The sequence below is a fragment of the Emys orbicularis genome, chromosome 2 (genome assembly GCF_028017835.1).
Source record: "Emys orbicularis isolate rEmyOrb1 chromosome 2, rEmyOrb1.hap1, whole genome shotgun sequence".
Classification (NCBI taxonomy): domain Eukaryota; kingdom Metazoa; phylum Chordata; order Testudines; family Emydidae; genus Emys; species Emys orbicularis.
This window is the reverse complement of record NC_088684.1, coordinates 284,902,616-284,926,987: the sequence shown is the minus strand read 5'-3', so window position 1 is coordinate 284,926,987 and position 24,372 is coordinate 284,902,616. Positions and strand designations below refer to the sequence as shown.

Below are 24,372 nucleotides of genomic sequence, written 5' to 3'. Positions count from 1 at the left end.
AGTGCTTGAAAAAATTAGGGACCTTTTCTGAGGTCTTTTTACACAGTCACGTTTTTCCTTAACTCATATATTTACATTGTTCAGTATGTTTATTATGTGCACTATTTTAACCAACTGTGTGTTCATGGCACAATCGGAGGTTCAATCATGGAATAAATATGTTGAGTAAGTATCTCTGCAGATCGGTATATACCTTACCTTTAGCTCTTCTATACTCTTTCATTGTAGTCTTCTCATTTTGTTTGCTGTTATCTAATTTTTTCCATTAATATTGACTTCTGTGCAATATTTGTCCTGACAAAATGTTTTGCCAGGTATTTCTCGCCTCTGAAAACTCCCTTAGAAAGTAAGTTAACAATTTTCAGTCTACCAAACTCATACTTTTTGCTAAATGCACCTGCTATGCTACATCTGAATGGAATCATGGTATGATTCGAGCTCCATTTGAAATTGGCCTGCCTTCCTGAGTTTCCATGTAAGGGATTCAGAAGCTGGATACAGTAGAATATATTACTGGACTTCTAATTGAATGATTTCAGAAAAACTTACAGAACATACTTGGTTCAAACCTAAAGGCATAATCCAAAGCCCGTTGACATCAATGCAGTCTTCTACTAATGTCAGTGGGCTTTGGACCAAAGCCATAATGAAAAGAGCTATGGTACATACAAATAATTTCTAGATATATTTTATGAGAAACCACCAAAAGTTTGGAATTCTCTGTGGGGTTGTCTGAATTTCTCAGATGGTCAGAGCTCTCAGAAAACCCTCAGAGCTTTAACTGACAGTTTCCTGTTCTGTTTTTTTTTTTTTTAAAAAGCTAGCTTTAACGTTAAGTCTGGTAAGTTTGCATTTCCGTAAGTTGTTTCAAAATGTTCCTTATGGAAATAGATACCAGATGCACAAGCTAATCAACATATAGTACATTAAACAATTACTTTGGCTTATTGAACCAATCAGAACAGACTTTTTATTTTTGTCTGACATATGATAAACACAGCCATCTGCTGTTCTCTAGCCTGGTGGCTGGCCTAGTCAGGGCCTTAGGGAGACACAGCAAAGTGCCCTTCTCTTCTTTAGGCTTCCCAAGATCATGCAAGGCACATCTTCTAGAAAAAGAATTGCTTCCCGAAATTACTAACTTTAAGCCAGCTCTGAACCTAACAGCTGATTTGATCATCATAACATCCTAATATCAGTATGCATCATGTATTTCAGTATGAGTATACTACCTTACAGCTATGTCTGTGGCTTTCTTCCACACCCCTTCCCACAATGTTGTCTTTTTCCTATTGGAAATTGTTACAAAGTACAGTACCCATCATGTATTTGAAATATTGACATCACATGGATGCATGAGTCAGTCTACAGGTCTGTACTTTGGAATTTGAATGTTCTAGAGGGAAAAAATAGAGTGCTAGACACTTCCTTCAGTGAGTAAAATGCAAATAATGTCTTCAGTGCACCAAATAAGCTGTGCAACAAATCATAGTCCAGAACAGAAGCATTCATTGATTATGCAGCATGGAATGAATCCTTCTCTTTCCTTTTCATAAAAAAAAATACCTCTCAGTCTTTCCTCCTCAAATTCAAAGCACAAACTCAAAGGTAGCTAATTTTGAAGACAAGAATGACCTGATGAACTTTAATTTAAGAATTATTTGTAAAATTAGACCAATAATACACTTTGAGAAGCTAAAATCAATCTGTTTTGCCTTGTTGCCTCAGTGAGGATGCAGAACCCCACAATTACCAAGAGAGTGGTGCTCTGTACATATGTTATAAAGCACCACTTAAAAATAAGTGGAATAAACACTTACATTTTGAAAAAAATAAATGGATTTAACTTGGCCCCAAAAGATCAGTTAACAGAGTGGCTTCTGTTGTTATAGAAACTCTTGCATTGCTGAAGGACCTCCTCCACATCCATTCAGAATTAGACGATGACTGTGAAATCAAATAACCAGCTGACATGTTGAACAAAGGAAAGGTCTTTATCATTTTAACGAGTGTATGCACAGCTAAGTTATTTTTTAATTCTTTGTATATGTTTTCACATTTATTAATGAAAACATATGCTTAAAGAGCCCCTATCAATTGCTTGGCCTGTATTTTGGATACCCGAAGCAGCACCAAAGCTAGAAGCCATGAAGATCTCAGTAAAAGACACACTGCCCCAGTTGGAGCTCTGAGAGAATTCCTCTCCCAAAACTGTAGGGAGGCTCGCAGAAACAGTGGGCCTGCTAGCTCACACCATTAGAGGGGAGGGGTGCTGGAGCAATTTGTATAGACCGAGAGCCATTGAATCAAAATGGAAACCACTTCAAACCCGGGGGTGCGGCAGCACCTGTAGTTCCAGCACGTATGTTATAGGGTGTCTCAAACACTCATGTAATGTCCAACTGAGCTCTGCTGGCTGGTGTGGAGGGAGAACAGGGCCATTGACTCTTCAGTGGCTAGCACCTCCAGGGGCCCTGAGAGGGGCTTTAATTGTGCCCAGCTGCAGAACTAAGGGCACTAGTACAAGAAGACTTTGCATCCTGCCTCCCTCTTAGTGCACTCATGAAACAGCTGGGCACAATCTGGCCCTTATTTGCTACACCACCTATTCTTGCAAAACACCAAACCAAACTGTGGTATTTGTGTGTTCATGCAATTTTATATGATGATGTTTCCATTCTTTAGATTATGAGCACCGGGGTAAAATCTTGGCTCTACTGAAGTCACTGGCAAATCTCCCATTGACTTTAATGGAACCAGGATTTCACCATGAGGGCCTGAGCTAACACCCATTAGTCAAGTCATGACTCCTGACTTCAGTGGATTTGGGATCAGGTGCTATGTGCCCACGTGTGAGCTGGCATTAATGGACTATGCATGTATTTAGTACACACAGACTAGACCAGACAGAGAATCAGCAATCTGGGGAATGAAAATTACACACAAATTGCTATTTCCAGTGAAGAGACCCATGTGGTAGCATATAAGTTGTGAGGCTTTTTCGTGTGTGTCCCATTTTTTTTAAATGGGGGCACACCTACAAAAATCAGAATGAGAATTCTGCCTGGTTATCAAATGCATCTTCACTTCATCAGAGGAGTTAAAAATAAAAATAAGAGGCCAATGGGGGCAGGTGGTAGAGAGGGTTGTTGATGTGTTTTTAAAGATTACTATTTATTATTATCTGAGGGGTGTGTGTGTTAACTTTGGGCATCTCTCTAACACTCACCAGTGGAAAAAACGAGGCAGTCCAGTCTGAGATGGTTTGGTCATGTAAAGCACAGTCCTCCTGACAACCAGGTGGGCAAAACAATCCAACAGATCAAGAGGGAAGGGAAAAGCTACAGGCAAGCCAGGATCCCATTGTGTTGAGGCACTGCATAAACACATAACAAAGAGATGGCCTCTGCCCTAAAGAGCTTACAATCTAAGTTTTTCTACTGATGTTATTAAAAATCCATTTCTTTCTGAAGTACTAGAGCTATATAATTTCAGTCCCTTATTCGAAATCGTCCTGAGGGGAAATCCCCAGACCTGACTAATCATAGGGTGAAACCCTGGCTCCATTGAAGCCTATGAGGCCAGGATTTCACCCAGGAACTCTACTGGGTGAAATAGGATCCAGCTCTGAATCCTGTTGCTCCAGTCCCTGGCTACTGTCCATGCAGAATGTGCTCAGTTTTGGTCCAACTATATTTATTGCAAAGGAAAACTCATGGAATACGTCTATCCATTTTGTCATTCACAGTGAAGAAGCTGTTGGTAGTACACAACTTACTGTATTAAATAAAAACACACTTCTGCCCCCTTTTTAAATTCCAGCAGGTCCAAATCATTACATATAATGCATATTTTCAGTTAGGGCATTACACTGCTATTTAATGCTCACGACTGGTGTTATTTACCAGACAGTGAAACATCAGGAACTTTGCAGTTGGGAATGTGTCTTTGTAATGCATTAGGTCAGGGGTAGGCAACCTACGGCACGCGTGCCAAAGGTGGCACGCAAGCTGATTTTCAGCGGCACTCACACTACCTGGGTCCTGGTCACTGGTCCAGGGGGCTCTGCATTTTAATTTAATTTTAAATGAAGCTTCTTAAACATTTTAAAAACATTATTTACTTTACATACAACAGTAGTTTAGTTATATATTATAGACTTACAAAAAGAGACCTTCTAAAATCGTTAAAATGTATGACTGGCACGCAAAACTTTAAATTAGAGTGAATAAATGAAGACTCGGCACACCACTTCTGAAAGGTTGCCAACCCCTGCATTAGGTGAAGCTTAACCATTATTTCATCTATTGAACATTGATATGATCTGGATAGAAAGAGATGAGAGGTATGAATAGAATCTTTCACTTAAATATGAGCTATAACAAGGAATGCTACATAATCCATTCCTTTTCCATTGACTATTGCTGGCGTGCTTCAGAGTCCAGTAACGTAATGTTTCTAGATAGTTTTCATGCCTCACTCAGTGACTGCAAATTCATCAAGATACGCTGCAATGAAGCCTGCATTCATTATAAGGCTGTCAATGTGCTTCCCCATTTCTAATATGTTCACCGGGTCCACACATGAAGCAGCTCACGAAGGGCCTGATGCCACAGCCATTACTCATATGAGTAATCCTATTGTAATGAGTAGGAATTTCTCATCTGAGTAGGATTGGGCCCAGAGTGAATAAGCTGAGTGTGCCTCAACTTCTTCTCCATTAACTGCTAATGCTCTTGATTTTCTTGGACACTTTACTCCCCAGGTACACTTTCACTGGCATTTACACTTTTGAATCATTGATAAAAATACTGGCAAGAGGATTTTGTATGACAGAATTCACCTTCCTTCGAGATCCATGGAATTGGCTGGATTTCAGTGTCATTGTTATGGCGTAAGTAGCATTCCATTGTTCTTTTTCAAGAGTGTGACATGCAGTGTAACTACTTTTCACCTGTTCTTTTTAGTAACTGTTGTTCACCAGTGTACTAGCACAATACTTCAGCTACAACAAATCTCTATGGAATTGTTCCTGAGTGTTCTAGAGAAGGGAACTTTTTCCTAGGTTCCAGTACAGATTTTGGCAACTTGCTGGGTGATCTTGAGCAAGTTGTTTAACCTCTCTGTGCCTCAGTTTATCTATCTGTAAATTGGTTATAATAATACCTGGTTTTATGAGACTTAATTAATTCATGTTTGTAGGGTGCTGTAAGATTCTTGGATGGAAAGTGTTATGAGAATGCGAGTGATGAAATACATAAATATATCTGTTTAGTGATAACTGCATTGCAATAAAAATTGAAATGCCTTCTGCTTTGTAATACTTCCATCCCTGACACAGGCCACAGAGGTAGCTCTGATGTTTGTTATGACTGTCTCCCTCTTGTACACAGAAAATAGTAACTAGTATGCATAATAGGGATCGTTAACAATAAATAACACATTTTAATTAGTAGTTACCTAAAATAAAATAAAAATCCTGTAGAAATCTCACCCGACCCCCAATAACACACCAGAAGCCAGCAAGATAATAACACAATTAAAAAGGAAATAAGAAGTTATGAGTTTTTCCCTGAAAGATGCCCCTGCACTGCTCTGGCATATGTAGAGTGGGGAAGTGCTCAGGAATCTCTGGCCCACAATGGACGTGGTATTGAGAGGAGGTTAGAACATAGCAAAGCTTTGGGATTTGCAACACTCTCAGGCAATCCTTTTGGTCACCAAGCTAGACTGAGCTGACAAACTCCTTTCCCCCCCTGTAACTTAACCAATACTTTTTCTATGGGGATTTAGGTAACCTCCCCTGTATTTTTTTGAAGCTAAACAGAAGCTTGTTGCATATACTGGGAACAAGGTTCTCTCACTGCCTCCCACTCCATGCTTGAGTGCCCTTTACGTTGTAAGTCAGTCTACTTTGGGTTCTGGCAATGCAAAGGAGCTGGTGAGCAGATGGATCTGTCCAGCCAAGAATATCTCTGGTCTGGGGGAGCTCTCAGCTGACACAGAGTTACTCATGTCTGACTATGTGCCCACCTCGCCATCCTGATTGAGTGTAGGCAGTGTGTGTGGTCAGAATGCGGTGAATTCCACCGATCCCCTGCTGGAACGTGGACCCTTGAGACTGGGGCCCGTGCAGATCATCTCAGAAAGTCAGAACCCACCAATCAGCTCCTTGATACCCTCCCCCATCCTGCTCCAAGCAGATCTAAGTGCACAGGAGAATCTGGGCCATTGATTTCAGTGGAATTATACCAGCATAAACCTGGAGTGATGCCCTGGGGAATCAGCCCCAAACTGTATTTTGCAATATCGAATACACTGTATTTATTTTGTCAATATATTATTTTCTCTCTTCCTCTCTCCTTCCCCATCCTCTCTCCGCTCTTGGTATCTCTGTATTTTGTTTTCTCTCCCCCCACCCCAACCTGTTTTCTGCTACATTTTTCTGCTGTTTTTTCCCCATTGAATTTGTGTTCTCTCTGCCTCCTTTCTCCTCCTTTGTTTAAAGTCTCCTTCCAGCAGAATGCAAACGTTGATATTTGAGCTGAACTCCTGAGTCATCATATTTGAGTGGATCCAAAATTTGGTAAAATGTGTCCATCCATCCCTGGTCCAGGCACATCTATGGGGCATTGAAGTTAGTTGTAGGAGTCTTATGGGGGCATGTTTGGGACATAAGTTTCTATTAATATTGCTCAAAAGAACAATATTTAGAGGTGTAAAATAATTACCATTATTTTCTATAAAAATACTCCCATTGACTTCAATGGTCTTTGGCTCAGACCTGGTATTAAGACGGCCAGATTCTGACTCTGTAATCCTGAGTTACTCTGAAATCAGCATCTGGGCATGCCTATGATAAGCATTTAAAAATGGTGCACTGAAGAAGAGGCCCTTTTGGGGGGCAACCCCATGTTAGTTGTCTTTTTGCATCAGTTAGTGTTAAATATGTTCCCCCTGTGGTGCTGTGTGTGAACCTTCTTTATTGCATTTAAAAGTAGAGTGGAACAATGCACAGGGGAGGAGTGGTACAGTTCTGCCATCCCCTTCACAGGCATGGAATGTCAGCAAGTAGCAGAAGCAAGGTGGTGTAGTTCCATTGTCCGGGAGGTGGTGGGTGGGGCCAGGAGCTCATGCGGGAGTCTCCAACTCTGGTATATCGTGGAGCTGTGTTATTCAGCAGTTCCCTCTACCCTAGCAGACAAAGGACTTTGAGGATGGGTAAGAGTGGACCAGGAGAGAAGAACGGTAAGAACGGTGGGCCTGCCATGATGCAGAGGCTACCTAGCCTTGAGGCTGCAAAGTGGCTATGCATCTGCTGCACGGCCGCGTCTCAGCTGAGCGGGCGGGGGGTGATATTCTCTTCTCACGCTGCATCACAGGACTACTCGAACAGGGTGAAATTCACTCCTGTGCAGAGAGGGCCAGCACAAAACTTGTGCCCCACTTAATTTACCTGGGACTTAAGCAGATCACAGGCCTTTGGTGGCTCTGGCACTTTGGTGGCGCTAGGATGAATTTCACCCACTTGTAAAGAAACTAGGATTTAGCCCATAGAGCCAACAGGACTTTCCCTCTTTGTGATATTGTGCGTGTGTTTTAGTTCTTGCAGTGGTATGAATTCTCCTGCCAGTGGCTTCGTAGCACCTGCACAGAAGGCCCCATTGTTCTACAGAGTATGTTCTCCAGCAAGTGTAGAGATGCCATACTTCCTGTGCACTGTAAATGCAGTCCTTGGGTTTCCTGGGACACTTCTTTCTGCGGCAGAAACAAAGCCCAAGACAGGGAAGATGCTGGCTGCAGCTACACAGAGTAGTAGAAAGTTTCATTACCTCATATCTGTATATAGTGCCTGCTCATAATAAAGAGTTATCTTGAAACCGGTCTGCTTGTAAGTAAGATACTACAGCCTTTGGCAAGAGAATAGTATTTTGCTCCTAGGCGGCATGCCAAATTACTGCCCAAATGATTTTTTTAATCACTTAAGGCCCCCTAAAATAGAGGGTCTGCAGTGAAAAACAAACACAGATGAAACAAAATTATTTCAATAACCGGATGCTTCAGAATCAGCTTATACTCCTGTTGGTGCCTATTCTAAGCCATTCTGTATTAACATATTTTAATCAAATGTGTTTTTGACAGAATTGAGGGGTTCAGTTATTGGGTAGGGCTGGAATGAAATAGAAACAATCGTATTCTCCTCCAGTAGGAAACAGTTCTTCAGGCACTCAAGTAGCAGTGAGAGAGTTAAAATTGATTGCAAGATAATCTGAATGTTATGAATCTTGTTTTCCAGGTATATTTAACAGCAGACAGTGAGAGGCATTGGATATTGGGCTCTATTCTGACATGATTTGTACCTTACATAAACGCAATTTACAAATCATTAAAACCAGAATTGTATTGAATCTCAGGTAGCTCTACAGTCTTGTTTGCTTACAGTTGGTGTGATACTATTGGTAGTTCTGCCTATGCACCTGGAAGCATGAGCAGTGAATAGTGTGTGAGGATTCGTAATGGGATGGAGAGTGCTGAAATATGCGAGGTTTTTATCCCAGACAAATTCATGGGTGTAAAGCTTTGATGTGCCCAGCCAATATATATAACGTTGGCCTGAGTTAACTGAACAGCTATCAGGAGATAAAATTGTTTTGTTAGCAGATGTTATTGTACAAGTCCCATAGTTTCTTTTAGAGTTAATAGGTCATTACTGTGAAATTACAGTATCTCCCCTCCTGAGCATATAATGGAACTAGTTGTATAGGTCATAGATACAGACAGCATCTATTAGTGCAATAGAACAGTAAGCATTACAGAATGTACACAGGGTCTGTTTTCCACATCGCATGGGAGCATACAATATACAGTACTACAGTGTAGTCCTGTGCACTCACTGGGCTTGCTCTTCAGTTTTTAAATGCCGTACTGTGAACAAAATGCAATATCACTTGTATCATTTGGTTATATACTCATCTACAGATTATTAATATGCTCTTACAAATCTGCGGTGATCAAAACCACATCCACATGCCATTGATCACTTATAATTTCTGGACATTTGGGGAGCTGAATTACATACAGCTAGAAAGAAATTCAAACCAACGTGGAGGCTCTACCACTGGGGATGGAATAGCAGCTGCAGAAGGAAGTTTTTACACCCCCTCCTGCTGCAGAAGGGGGTTTTGGTGTTAGCCCTCATTCGGCTGGGATAGAGAGCTATTGAGGGTGGGCTAAGGGAGGAGCTACTGATTAGGCAAATCTGTTTGCTCAATCTCTCCCATGAGACTCCGGAGAAGAGAACCAATGTTACTATTGCAGGTCATAATCTGGATTAGCAGGTGTGGAGAGACTGCTCTGTAACCCCTCCAGAGGTATCTGCACAAAACCCAGTCAGCTTCATCCTTGAAACACAAATTCCATTGGATAGAGGATCTGCGGGAACTAAAATATGCAAATATAATTTCCCATAATCATGCTCGAACCCAAGAGGTTAGAAGGTGAGATGGTGGACAGGCTGCATACACTACGCTAGGTTGGAGGAAATAGCTTGTGAAACAACCCCAAATCAGAGTTCTCCAATTAGTTACCCTAGCAGTAGCATTTACACTCACATTTTACCTCACTTTGCATGAGTATCAGTGACAACATGATGTGCAAGGCTGTAGAGTGTCAGGACCAGTATTTTTTATGACAAGTGCATTACCACAGGATTGAAAGTATAGTCCTCACTTAAAATCTGTCTTCTGCAGTTTCAGGCAATAAATAAATACTTTTCTCATCGTCTCTCGGCGCTCACATCAGTTGTGCAATGTACCAAAGCAATATATGAGAAATAATCCCCTGGAATTATTTACGTTGATATTTTCTCTTGTATTATATGTGATTGATTTAATCTGTTATGTCAGTATTACAGGGAATATTGTAGACTTAATTTTTAAAACTATGATAGGAAATTTATTTTCCTGTTTTTTTTAAAAAAGTTTTCAATAATTCCTGGGGGGATTAAAACTGAAACAAGATGGTATAATGTATATAATATGCACTGCTGAGCACTGTTATAACCAACTCCTACGTATAGTTTTAAAGAAAGCTATGCCTGATTCGTAAATTTATGATGTAGGGAACATTTAGCATCCTGTACGATATGATATACTCAGGAAGAATGGCAAATAAGAACAGCCTTATAAAGTGGGTGAACTGTTCATTCAGATGCATTCATTCTTACAAGTGAATGCACTGTTCATTCAATCCAATAGCATGCTCTACTGTATAATTCCAAATAACTGTGATTTAATTCTACAGGTATGTAGGAGAATTTGTGAAACTAGTCAGTGTTGCACCTCTTCGGATTTTCAGGGTATTGAAAGCTTTTAAAACTATTACAGTAATCCCAGGTAAGAAGCCCTGATCCTTGCATATTGGTGCTCAGCTACAAGTGATTCTCTCTCTGTCTCTCCTTGTCCCCTTGACTGTTGTTTTTTGCTGGCGTTTTGTCATTGTCTGTGTGTGACTTTCCCTTGTTACAGATACATAACTGAATTTGTGGACCTGGGCAATGTCTCAGCCTTACGAACGTTCAGAGTTCTTCGGGCGCTGAAAACAATCTCAGTCATTTCAGGTGAAAATCAGGTTAAACACTCAGGCTGCAGTTAAAGCCTACATGCCATTTCCAGTAGCAAATACAAATGACTTAATATAATAGATACTGATTGGGAATGGATGAATGTAGGGAATGTGACCTGTCAATAGAAGACGTTTTTCATATGTTTTTCAATACTGCATTGTGGGCAAAATGAATCACAATTGTTTCCAAAATGACAAAGCTCACTAAAACGAGTACTACTGTATAATAAGCTTTTGTATACAGTGTATCATTAATCATATCCATAAAGTACTCATTCATGAACCATATGAAAATGGCAATGAAGTTCAATTAACATCTTCAGATTTTTATATTAAAAATGAAAGAATAAATGATGACCTCAAAAATATTTATTAGAACTTCCTAGTGCCTCTGCAGACAAGTCAAAGTTTGTGCTAAAAATTGAACTCATTTTATGGCTGGAAACATAGGTGCCTTAATTCTTCTGGTGCTGTCTTGTTTATATTGGATAGCAACCCTGGCTGAAATTCTGGCCCTGATGAAGTCAGTGGGAATTTTGGCATTTACTTCAGTAGAGACAGGATCTCTCCCAATTGATATTTCACATTTTCAATGAAACAATCCCAAAGAGAGTCAGTGTTTTGACACAGTTCCATTAGTGAATTAACCCCTTTTCCCATAGCGTTGTTTTAATCAAACTATTTGATCCCATTTTTAGCTGTTATTACTTACTGTGATTAATAATAGTTTCAAATCAGTGATTTATTCAGAGATGAGCCCATTTCAGAGCTAGCTCCATGAAAATACATTCTTGCCAAGTGTTATCTATGGACAGGTCTCATTCAGCCTCAGTGTTTAAAATATACAACCTGCATGGCAAGGTAGAGAAGATCGCAAAAACCGTGCATGGTAGATCCTGTTGATGATTATCCTGAACAGATGTTGGCAATTACATGTTAAATATATTTGAAAAATTAAGAAGACTGCTCAAAATCAAGCATAGTCATTTAAGTGTAGTGAAATTTTTCAACCCAGTAGATTGTAAACACTTGCACTATGACACTAAAATCAAAATAAATGACCTAGCTTAAGTATGTATGGTCATGCATGTTATCAGCTATGATAACCAACAGCCACATAGAGCTTAAAAGTTAGGCATAAATACTGTGGTTAGGCTGCACACATTTTAAGAACACACCTTGTACAATTAGAGCCAGATTCTGCAAATCTTACTCATGCTGAGTAGTGCCTAATTCCAGTCTTAGTGTCATTAAAATCAGTGGAGCTACTTGCAAAGTAAGATAATACTTAGTGTGAGGAAAGATGGTAACATCTGGCCTTTATTGAGTAGTTTAAGAGGTCTGAGGCTTCTGAAAACCTGTAGCATTTCTGTTTTGTATTTTATTTGTCATCCTGGAAGGGTAAACCCAAACAAGCAGAAAAGTTCTGTTAAGATCTTTTACAATTAGGGTGTTCACTGTGAAAATGTTTCTGCTGGGGAAAGCCGTGGTTTAACTGCAAGCCGAGCTCCATGATTTACAGATCACATAAGGCAGTAATAGCTAAGCAAAAAAAAAAAAAAAAAAAAAAAAACTAACCACAAAAGAGCTCTCTCTCTTTTGCCAGTAATTTGAAGACTAACCTGGAGGGACAGTCATCTCCACAGGATGCCTTTCAGTTTCCATCTTGTCTTCAATCCTGAACCTCTTCAAAGCAGAGCCTACCAATTTTGCTGAGTTATGTGTGGTAATTCTGTGATGTTTTAAGAAATCAGAAAGTGAGCTGAAGCTTGTTTAGACTTCAGACAATAAATAGAAGCTATTTTGTAATGAGAAGAGGGAGAGTACAAGATATTATTTAAAATACACCCAAACCTTTCTGTATGATTAAATACCTGATTGAGCCATTTGTTGATGAAAGAAGATATCAAATATAATTTATTAGTGCAATACGCAGTAACACATGTTCTCTCTTTTCATCCTCTGGATGTAGACTCAGCTAACTTTCTTATAACTATTTTAATATCATGATACTAGGGGCCGAATACTTTGCTGACATAACTCCATGGAGTCTTTCCAGCAGGGAATTTGGCCCTTGGATTTTACCATCAAGATTACCTGTGTTTTGAGCATGTAAAATTACACAAATGGATAGATATGAATGATTGGGCATCTATTTAATTGCTAGTAAAACAGAGATGCATGAGAGCTCTCGTGCTAGTAGATAATTTCAGGTGAGTTGTCCTTCTTTTTAAAGAAATATTTAGGTATTCTTAGAAGTCTATTTTGGAGCTCAGTTTGGGTCTTTAATAATAATATAGGATTTTGCCGAGATGAAATATTACCACAGCGTTGATTTTAAAATGAAAAATGATGAACAGTAATATCTTAAATGCCATTCTTGGGCTGCATTGTATTTTTGATGCCTTTGTTATTTCTCAGATAAGGAGGGTGATTGCTGGAATTCACTCTCTTTTGCAAAGACCCGAGGTGATTTCCAATCACACTTTTGCATCATCTGGTTATTTATTTATGGAAATACCTGAAATTTCTGAGCTTGGGGAAATCGCTTTCCTGAAATAATGGACCAGATCCTGAGCTGATGTAAGGCTTCTACCCAGCAAAGTGCTCAGGGGCTGATTTTCAGAAACACTCAACATTAGCTTAACTCTGCTATACTGAAACAATGACAGTTTTACTATTGACTTCAGTGGGAGCAGTTAGTTTAATGCTTAGTGCTATTGAAAATCACACCCTTAAGTATGAGCAGCAAAGAGTCCTGTGGCACCTTATAGACTAACAGACGTATTGGAGCATGAGCTTTCGTGGGTGAATACCCACTTCGTCGGATGCATGTAGTGGAAATTTCCAGAGGCAGGTATAAGTATGCAAGCAAGAGTGAGTCAGGCTAGAGATAACGAGGTTAGTTCAATCAGGGGGGGTGAGGCCCTCTTCTAGCAGTTGAGGTGTGAACACCAAGGGAGGAGAAACTGCTTTTGTAGTTGGCTAGCCATTCACAGTCTTTGTTTAATCCTGAGCTGATGGTGTCAAATTTGCAGATGAACTGAAGCTCAGCAGTTTCTCTTTGAAGTCTGGTCCTGAAGTTTTTTTTCTGCAGGATGGCTACCTTTAAATCTGCTATTGTGTGTCCAGGGAGATTGAAGTGTTCTCCTACAGGTTTTTGTATATTGCCATTCCTAATATCTGATTTGTGTCCATTTATGCTTTTACGTAGGGACTGTCCAGTTTGGCCGATGTACATAGCAGAGGGGCATTGTTGGCATATGATGGCGTATATTACATTGGTGGACGTGCAGGTGAATGAACCGGTGATGGTGTGGCTGATCTGGTTAGGTCCTGTGATGGTGTCGCTGGTGTAGATATGTGGGCAAAGTTGGCATCGAGGTTTGTTGCATGGATTGGTTCCTGAGTTAGCTGGCCATCCCCAGCTAAAATCTCTCCAACGCATCATCAGTGATCTACAACCCATCCTGGACAACGATCCCTCACTTTCACAGGCCTTGGGTGGCAGGCCAGTCCTCGCCCACAGACAAACCGCCAACCTGAAGCACATTCTCACCAGTAACTACACACCGCACCATAGTAACTCTAACTCAGGAACCAATCCATGCAACAAACCTCGATGCCAACTCTGCCCACATATCTACACCAGCGACACCATCACAGGACCTAACCAGATCAGCCACACCATCACCGGTTCATTCACCTGCACGTCCACCAATGTAATATACGCCATCATATGCCAACAATGCCCCTCTGTTATGTACATCGGCCAAACTGGACAGTCCCTACGTAAAAGCATAAATGGACACAAATCAGATATTAGGAATGGCAATATACAAAAACCTGTAGGAGAACACTTCAATCTCCCTGGACACACAATAGCAGATTTAAAGGTAGCCATCCTGCAGAAAAAAAACTTCAGGACCAGACTTCAAAGAGAAACTGCTGAGCTTCAATTCATCTGCAAATTTGACACCATCAGCTCAGGATTAAACAAAGACTGTGAATGGCTAGCCAACTACAAAAGCAGTTTCTCCTCCCTTGGTGTTCACACCTCAACTGCTAGAAGAGGGCCTCACCCCCCCTGATTGAACTAACCTCGTTATCTCTAGCCTGACTCACTCTTGCTTGCATACTTATACCTGCCTCTGGAAATTTCCACTACATGCATCCGACGAAGTGGGTATTCACCCACGAAAGCTCATGCTCCAATACGTCTGTTAGTCTATAAGGTGCCACAGGACTCTTTGCTGCTTTTACAGATCCAGACTAACAACGCTACCCCTCTGATCCTTGACACCCTTAAGTATGTGCCTAACTGGAGTAGACCCACTGAAGTCAAAGGATCCATTGAGTTCAATCATCTTTTCATTCGATTTCAGTAATATTATGCCATTTACATTTACACTAGCTGAGAATCTGGCCCAATCAGTCTACATTAAGTACATTCAAGTGCCATTAAAAAAAAATCCCTTGTCTGTGGTTTCCTCATATATATCCATCAACTTCAGATGCCTCACGTTGGAATAAAGTCCCTTAATGTAGGTGATTTTACTTGTTAATTAGAACTTTGGATCTCACTTCTAGTCATGGCAACTAGACATTGTCCGTTTAATTTTAAAATTTAATCCTAAAACTCTTGAGCCAGCCCACTGGACAACTCAATAACACCCATCAACGCCCCATGTTGGGCCTGATCTAAATCTCACTGAAGTCAATGGAAATCTTTCCATCAACTGCAGTGGACTTCATATCATAAACTTTATGTGCAGAGAAATCCCTCCAGTCATTGATAATAACTAATAAATAAAATAAATTAAACCTGTTCATTGAAAATTGCCAATCTCAGGCTGTGGAACACTGTCAGCAGGAGCAGACTTCATTAGCAGGAGCCCTCAACTACAGAGGCTGAACAGCAGAGCCTACAGTACAAACACTGGCAGCAGGAGCATCTCAGCTTCAATGCTGAGATGTGAGGGAGAAGTGGTGTCAGAGATAAATAAGTTCAAGGTCTCTGGGGCCTGATCCAGCTCCCACTGAAGTTAGCATGAGTCTTTCATTGACTTTGGGAATTGGATAGGGTCCTTAAAGACTGGAAATAACACTTTGGTTATCATTCGGAACTGAATTTATAGGCAGAGCTCAGAGCACAAGTCTTCAGACCTTATGCGTGAAATTTGCCTATGTGTGGAGTGACAGCAAAAGACCCTAAGCACCACTTAAATCCCACTTATGTCCCATTTAAGCCTCACTCTAAAGACATGTTACAGGAGGTCTTGTTTTGGCCCTCTCCTTAAGGTTGAATTTCATCCTTGTAGTAGCAACATACTCCACTCAAGAAGCAGGCAGCCAGTGGGAGGCTCCTGGAGGGCAGCAATCAAACTTGGAGGTGGCAAACACATGTTACATGTTAATGTCTTTATATAAGATGAGCCTGGAAAATAATCATACCCTTCTCATTGAGAGATGATCTGCAGAAACACTGACAGTCCTATACATTTTCCAAGGTAATAAAAAACTGTTAGCTGCAGTGTGTGTCTGTGGCTAATAACATAATACACTCATTGGAGTGTATTCTTTTCTTGCTACATACACGTAACTCAAAGAGACAGTAATGAGAACTATGCATATCTCAGGAGATGAGAATAGACAAAGTGATAGCAATCATCGCGCAAGTCACACTCGGTGGTTTTGTTTTGTTTTTCTTTTCTTTTCTTTTTCCCGGAATATGCATGAAAGTGTCTGATGTACAGTAAGTGATTGCCAACATCTGGTATGGATGACGTACTCAATAATGCTAATAATCTATTAAATTTCATAGGAGGAATGGATGGTTTTGGGGGATGTGACTGTTTTTCACTGTTTGGTGTTGCTTGCATTTTTAATAGTTTGCAATTTGCTTTTGAATACTTATTATTTGATTAATCTCTGGTGATGTTCTAATGTGTTAACCTCTACTACTATTAACAGTAATGTTTTGGGCCAAATCCAGCTTGTTTACTCCCTCTATCTAGGTACACCATAGCATCTGAACTTAGTGGCCCTACCCATGTGAGAAAGGCAAACAGGATTTGGCCATAAAAGTGTGGAAAGAATTTAGTCATTCAGAAGAATATTTCATTAATTAATCTGTAAGGGCCTGATCCAAAGTCCATTAATGTGAATTGACTAGTGACTTCAATGAGTTTTGAATCAGGCCTTAAGACTTTCTGCTGCATGCTGCCCAGTTTGGTGCTTGACCTGCAAGAGTTAAATAAATGCCTTTAATGCTCTATAAATAGTATATTCTATTAAGCTGTATTGCAGTGTTCTCATTGGCATTATTTCAAAGGAGGATTAGTTCCATAGAAGATTTAATAGTGGTCTAAATTTGAATACATCTAGCAATTACCTTTAAAAAAACAACAACAGGGAGACCGGGAAATGCAGAGCACCTGCAGCAAGGTTCTGAGTGCCCTCAGTTCCCATTGACTCAGCCCTCATAGCACCAGTCCATAGGGTTTTGGCTAGTGGTGACTTAAATAGTGATGCACAAGCCGAGTGACTATGAGAATGACAGTTACTTTTCTGGCCACATCTTGATTTTGTAGGATGAGACAAAAATACAGTAATCCTGCAAGAAATATTCCAAGTTCCCTTATGGTTTTACCCAGAAAAATGCAACAATACACCAGTAATAGTGAAATAAGAGTAATTTATTTTTAATCAATAATTATAATTTTATTACTAAAGCGCTTTCCACTAAATTGCTCATAGTCGTGTAAGTTCTAAAAAAAAACCCATGAATAAATAAAATGGAAACCCCCTGAAAATGGAGTTCTCTGATCCCTGCACAGATTAAACATATAAAACGAACATTCCGTTTAAAACCATAGTAACTAAACTGATAGAATAAGTTTCAGAAATTGACCTTAACATTAACAGCAGTGGGTCCTGAACTTGCAAACCTTTCCTCATGTTGTATATATCGTACCTGTGCAAATAAGTATTCTCAGGGTTGGGTCCTAATATTGTCCTTGCTCATGCAAGGAGTTCCATTCTTCTTTCTCATGTGAGTAAGGGTTCGCAGATTCAAGTCTCTAATTGCCTCATAGTGGGTAGGAGATACATCACACTAAATTTCTGTGTGAGATACCTTGTGATGTGTCAAAAGATATCAAGGCATCTGGCAAGCTAACTAGTGTTATCACTATACTAAAGTAATACAGATGGAAACTCTGAGTTTGAATTCATATTAATAAAGTGGATGTCCTGCAGGACTTTCACATGGATTACTGAGGGGAAAGTGTATAGGATTAGATTTTGTGGGTTAGTTCTAGAGTTAGAGCTCCCCTCTAAAATCCAATTTTTAGTTGTACATCCCAAGTTTGAGCAACTACAAAAAGGCATATGGCAGTATATGTAAAGAGCGGCCAGTGATGAAAACTCAAACAAAGCATGTCAGTGAGTTAGATAGAAAACAATTAGAAAAACTGCTCTAATGTATTTACAATTGATTTTCCTCACTGGCTGTTTTGTTACTGTTCAATTTAAAACCATTAACAGGCTGGGCCTGTTTTTCCTTATACCCACTGTGCTCCATGGACTTGTGTGAGAGTGTTGCCTGAAGAAAATCCGCAGATTTGGGCTGTAACCAAACCTTTTGTAGATCCGCAGAAAGGGAGAATACATTCTCTCATTGGGAGACCTATTGAGTCTTGATTTGTTAATATGGCCCCAAATGAACATTATCAGAAGAGCTTCACTCCCTTTTAGGCACCAAAGTAAGTGGCCAGATTTCCAGAAGAGCTCAGAGCACTCAAAAATCTGGCTCTTATGAAGGTGCCTAAATAAAAGGGGAGCACTTTTGAAAACTGGGCTGCGTTGTGGGTGCTGAGCACTTGAAAATCTGGCCCTGAGCTCTTTTGAAAATCTGGCTCTTGGATAGTGTTTGCTGTACACAACTTTTTTTTTTTTTGGGCCAGTGTGCAGAGGGACAAATGTTGCAGCCCTTTCTGTCCCACCATGGCACAAGCTGGCTTGGCACAGGGGATCCAAGAGAGGTTGGTGGGGAAACATGGCCTTCCTACAGCCTACTAGTTCAGTATGTAATGCCTGCATGGCCATTCCACTGCCATTAATACAGTTAATGGCCTATGGTAACAGTTGTACCCCGCACAGGAGTGTAATTTGTTTACACTTGTGGGTCTGTGTAGTGCAAGATCCATTGGCCATGCTAAGATTTCAACCAGCTTTAGAAACAGCAATTTCCTTTTGTTTGTGAAACAAGTTTGAAGAGAGAACAAAAAAAATGTTTTGCTTTCTTACAAACCCTTCTGTGTTTTCTTTTTTGTTTTGATTTTTTTTAAACCATTTTTTGATTATTATTTTTTTGCCCATACAGCTCTAATCCAACTTTCATGGCTGTTTAGTGCTATGAGGTGGAATTCCTGGGAATCAAGACCTAATATGTATGATGATGTTCAGTGGGCAGGTCAACTCATTATGAATATTTCCCATAAAAAAACTTCACCTGCTTTCTTTTGCATTTTTTCTTTTAACTTAATTCCCTTTAATGCTACCATATTAGTGTTATTAAGGACCAGAAGCATTAGTTACTGGTAACTAAATATTCATTAAAAATTAATGTTAATTGAAAAACATAGCTGCTACTGGCATGCAGTTGCTCTGGAAGTCCTGCTAGATATTTATGATGAATAAGAGGGCTTTTTGAAAGGAATAAGTCTTCCTTGGTGCTGTTTACATAATGTAGCATTCAAATATCTCCATATTTGATCTCACACTAAGGTTCACATTCACCTCATTTTATGCAAACTAGTTGAAGTTAATGGGACTATTGGCCTGAGTAAGGCAAGCAGGATTTGGCCTTATTACATAAAGTGTTCAGACATAAAGCAGTACACACATGCTTCTTCATGTGATCACAAATGATAAAATTTTCAAAAGTTCCCTAGTGACTTAGACTCCGATATCCAATTTTCAAAAGTCAATGGGACGTAGGCTGCTAAGTCACTTAGGTACTTTTGAAACTTTGAGCATGCTGTTGACAAATCAGTTATCTAAATCTTTAATATGTTTACTCTTACATATAATATGCACTTGAAATATTACATACCATCTATGCAGTTTTATTTTATATATGATCAGTTTTATGTCTCACTCCTTGCCTTTTAGTTCAATCAAACATTTTTCTCTGTTTTTAATGGCTTTTTCATTTAAAAATAATAGGAAGAACAAACATAAATAGGAAGAAATTTGTCCAAAATATTAGGCCCAAACTACGTTTTCAGATTAATCACTTCTGCCTTGTTTGTGCCATCAGGTTGCAAATATGTAATATAGACCCTTTGATTAGGCACTGTAGCTTCTGTGCAGAGTTTCAGCTCTCAAAAGGAATTAACTACATCTTTGTTCCTGCGTCTAAGTCTATAAACTCTTGGCTTTTATCTCCCTAGGATTGAAGACCATCGTAGGTGCACTTATCCAGTCTGTTAAGAAACTTGCTGATGTGATGATCCTGACCGTTTTCTGCTTGAGTGTCTTTGCCCTTATAGGCCTCCAGCTCTTTATGGGCAATTTGAGACATAAGTGTGTCAGGAACTACACCGAATTTAACTCTACCAATGGCACATTTTATTCAGGCGTTCAGAAGTGGAATTCCTTGGATGATTTTCTTAATGATCCAGGTAAACTCTTCTCTTTAACCTTTTAAGTTAGTTATCTGTCTCTTTGCATTATGATAATCAAAACCTGTGTACAAACCAATTACTGCCAAAAATATGGATGGACTGAACTCCTCTCCCAGAACAATGGGCCAGTGGTTTGGGAAGCTCCAGATGTGCCACCATATTTTTACTGCATTGTTGGAAGCAGTGCTACCAGTTGGCACTTCGTAGGCTATCTGATAATGACTGAAACACTCATTGCAGTTTTCAGAGTAGCAGCCGTGTTAGTCTGTATCAGCAAAGTGCCACAAGTACTCCTGTTCTTTTTACTCATTGCAGTGTTGCCATTTGTTGAGACTTTTTTTTTTTTTTTTTTTTTTTTTTTTTTGAGTCTCACAAAATTTGATATTTTTCTTAAAGCCCCAGTCAGGTGATTATATGAAACTCTCACCTTTTTCGCTTTTTTTTTTCTTTTCTTTTTTTAAACTAAGTTTTTAGCTCTCATAGTTAGTGGGAAAAGCTTGAAAATGTGACCCCTAAAGACTCAAAAACCAAAAGGCAAATAAAATGAACCCAACCTTTTATTAATGTTAAAAATCTCATGATTTGGGGGGAATTAACTCCCTATATGGAGTTGGCAGTATTGCATTATCTGGTGCTGTGATAACATTACCAGAAGGTGTGCTTTCTAAACAATCTACAGGTTGCTTTTCTTTGAATTACAAGTAAAAATATGTTAACACAACTCCTGTATTAAAATTTTAAAAATTGCCTTTCATGTAAATAAACTTCATAGTCAGAATGAATGCCTCCGCTATTGACAAAAGGCCTGATCCAAAGCCCATGGAAGTCAATAGAAGATTCTCATCAATTTCAGTGAGCATTGGTTCAAGCCCTAAATAATTTAATGATGCTGCCGAGGAAAGGTAAATAATAGCAGCATGACAGATGTGACTCATGGCTAATGTATGAAAGGTGAAATCTGTGAGTATTTTGTTACTTTATTTATTTTGAGAGAAAGGACACTCTAGTGGTTATTTTGAGAGGAAGGGCACCCTAGTGGTTAGGAAACTAGCCTGCAATTCAGGAGATTTGAGTTCAATTCTCTGCTCCACCACAGACTTCTTGTGTGACCTGGGGTAAATCATAGAATCATAGACTCAGGGTTGGAAGGGACCTCAGGAGGTCATCTAGTCCAACCCCCTACTTAAAGCAGGACCAATCCCCAACTAAATCATCCCAGCCAGGGCTTTGTCAAGCCTGACCTTAAAAACCTCTAAGGAAGGAGATTCCACCACCTCCCTAGGTAACCCATTCCAGTGCTTCACCACCCTCCTAAAGAAAAAGTTTTTCCTAATATCCAACCTAAATCTCCCCCACTGCAACTTGAGACAATTACTCCTTGTTCTGTCATTTGGTACCACTGAGAACAATCTAGATCCATCCTCTTTGGAACCCCCTTTCAGGTAGTTGAAAGCAGCTATCAAATCCCCCCTCATTCTTCTCTTCTGCAGACTAAACAATCCCAGTTCCCTCAGCCTCTCCTCGTAAGTCATGTGCTCCAGCCCCCAATCATATTTGTTGCCCTCCGCTGGACTCTTTCCAATTTTTCCACATCCTTCTTGTAGTGTGGGGCCCAAAAATGGACACAGTACTCCAGATGAGGCCTCACCAATGTCAAATAGAGGGGAACGATCATGGCCCTCGATCTGCTGGCAATGCCCCTACTTATACAGCCCAAAATGCTGTTAGCCTTCTTGGCAACAAAGGCACACTGTTGACTCATATCCATCTTCTCATCCACTGTAACCCCTAGGTCCTTTTCTGCAGAACTGCTTCCTAGCCATTCAGTCCCTAGTCTGTAGCAGTGCATGGGATTCTTCCATCCTAAGTGCAGGACTCTGCACTTGTCCTTGTTGAACCTCATCAGATTTCTTTTGGCCCAATCCTCTAATTTGTCTAGGTCCCTCTGTATCCTGTCCCTAACCTCCAGCGTATCTACCACTCCTCCAAGTTTAGTGTCATCTGCAAACTTGCTGAGGGTGCAGTCCACGCCATCCTCCAGATCATTAATGAAGATATTGAACAAAACCGGCCCCAGGACCAACCCTTGGGGCACTCCACTTGATTCCGGCTGCCAACTAGACATGGAGCCATTGATCACTACCTGATGATTTAGCCAGCTTTCTATCCACCTTATAGTCCATTCATCTATCCCATAATTCTTTAACTTGATGGCAAGAATACTGTGGCAGACCGTATCAAAAGCTTTGCTAAAGTCAAGGAATAACACGTCCACTGCTTTCCCCTCATCCACAGAGCCAGTTGTTTCATCATAGAAGGCAATTAGGTTAGTCAGACATGACTTGCCCTTGGTGAATCCATGCTGACTGTTCCTGATCACTTTCCTCTCCTCTAAGTGCTTCAGAATTGATTCCTTGAGGATCTGCTCTATGATCTTTCCAGGGACTGAGGTGAGGCTGACTGGCCTGTTGTTCCCTGGATCCTCCTTCTTCCCTTTCTTAAAGATGGGCAGTACATTAGCCTTTTTCCAGTCATCCAGGACCTCCCCTGATCGCCATGAGTTTTCAAAGATAATGGCCAATGGCTCTGCAATCACATCCGCCAACTCCTTTAGCACCGCATCTGGTGCAGCGCATCCGGCCCCATGGACTTGTGCTCGTCCAGCTTTTCTAAATAGTCCTGAACCACTTCTTTCTCCACAGAGCGCTGGTCACCTCCTCCCCATCCTGTGCTGCCCAGTGCAGTAGTCTGGGAGCTGACCTTGTTCATGAAGACAGAGGCAAAAAAAGCATTGAGTGCATTAGCTTTTTCCACATCCTCTATCACTAGGGTGCCTCCCTCATTCAGTAAGGGGCCCACACTTTCCTTGACTTTCTTCTTGTTGCTAACATACCTGAAGAAACCCTTCTGGTTACTCTTAACATCTCTTGCTAGCTGCAACTCCAAGTGTGATTTGGCCTTCCTGATTTCACTCCTGCATGCCTGAGCAATATTTTTATACTCCTCCCTGGTCATTTGTCCAATCTTCCACTTCTTGTAAGCTTCTTTTTAGTGTTTAAGATCAGCAAGGATTTCACTGCTAAGCCAAGCTGGTCGCCTGCCATATTTACTATTCTTTCTACACACCAGGATGGTTTGTTCCTGCAACCTCAATAAGGATTCTTTAAAATACAGCCAGCTCTCCTGGACTCCTTTCCCCCTCCTATTATTCTCCAGGGGATCCTGCCCAACAGTTCACTGCGGGAGTCAAAAACCTGCTTTTCTGAAGTCCAGGGTCTGTATTCTCCTGCTCTCCTTTCTTCCTTGTGTCACGATCCTGAACTCGACCATCTCATGGTCACTGCCTCCCAGGTTCCCATCCACTTTTGCTTCCCCTACTAATTCTTCCCTGTTTGTGAGCAGCAGGTCAAGAAGAGCTCTGCCCCTAATTGGTTCCTCTAGCACTTGCACCAGGAAATTTGTCCCCTACACTTTCCAAAAACTTCTTGGATTGTCTGTGCACTGCTGTATTGCTCTCCCAGCAGATATCAGGGTGATTGAAGTCTCCTATGAGAACCAGGGCCTGTGGTCTAGTAACTTCTGTTACTTGCTGGAAGAACTCTTAGGGCTAGAATTTTCAAGGAGTTTGGATGTCTAAAAATGCAGAAAGATGCATCTTTCAGCACCTAAATACCTTTAAAAATATGGCCATTACTGTCTCTGTGTCTCAGTTCTTAGAGCCCTGTGCAGATACAAATTTATATACAGGCATGCAAATCAGTATTTGCAGAGCTGCAGGGCTCTACCAGGAACCACAGCAGCGAAAGGAGCAGCACATCAGTCCGCTGCTCCCAGGAGCCAGCAGCTCCTCTGGCATGGCTGTACTGTACCCACTGGGGCGGGCATCAGGCTCACCGGCAGCTGTCCCAGGTCGTGCTCATGTGTTCAAGAGGCTTGCATGCCCCCAGACAGAAGACGCAGACTGCTGCGTGGAAGGGACTCCTGTCTGGGAGCATGCACGCTGCTTGAACACACTAGCGTCACCAGGGACGGCTGCCGGTGAGCCTGGTGCCCGCCC

General features: G+C 40.7%; 1 protein-coding gene across 4 annotated transcripts in view; it reads left to right on the top strand.

The window, feature by feature from the left end:
• LOC135873573 (sodium channel protein type 5 subunit alpha-like) overlaps window positions 1-24,372 on the top strand; it is a 262,049-nt gene that overhangs the window by 19,092 nt on the left and 218,585 nt on the right. For all 4 annotated transcript variants that reach the window (XM_065398188.1, XM_065398186.1, XM_065398185.1 and 1 more), the window contains exons 3-6: window positions 76-165; window positions 4,766-4,894; window positions 10,527-10,618; window positions 20,082-20,312. In XM_065398188.1, coding sequence (XP_065254260.1) covers window positions 76-165; window positions 4,766-4,894; window positions 10,527-10,618; window positions 20,082-20,312 — 542 coding nt within the window. The remainder of the gene's footprint in view (window positions 1-75; window positions 166-4,765; window positions 4,895-10,526; window positions 10,619-20,081; window positions 20,313-24,372) is intronic.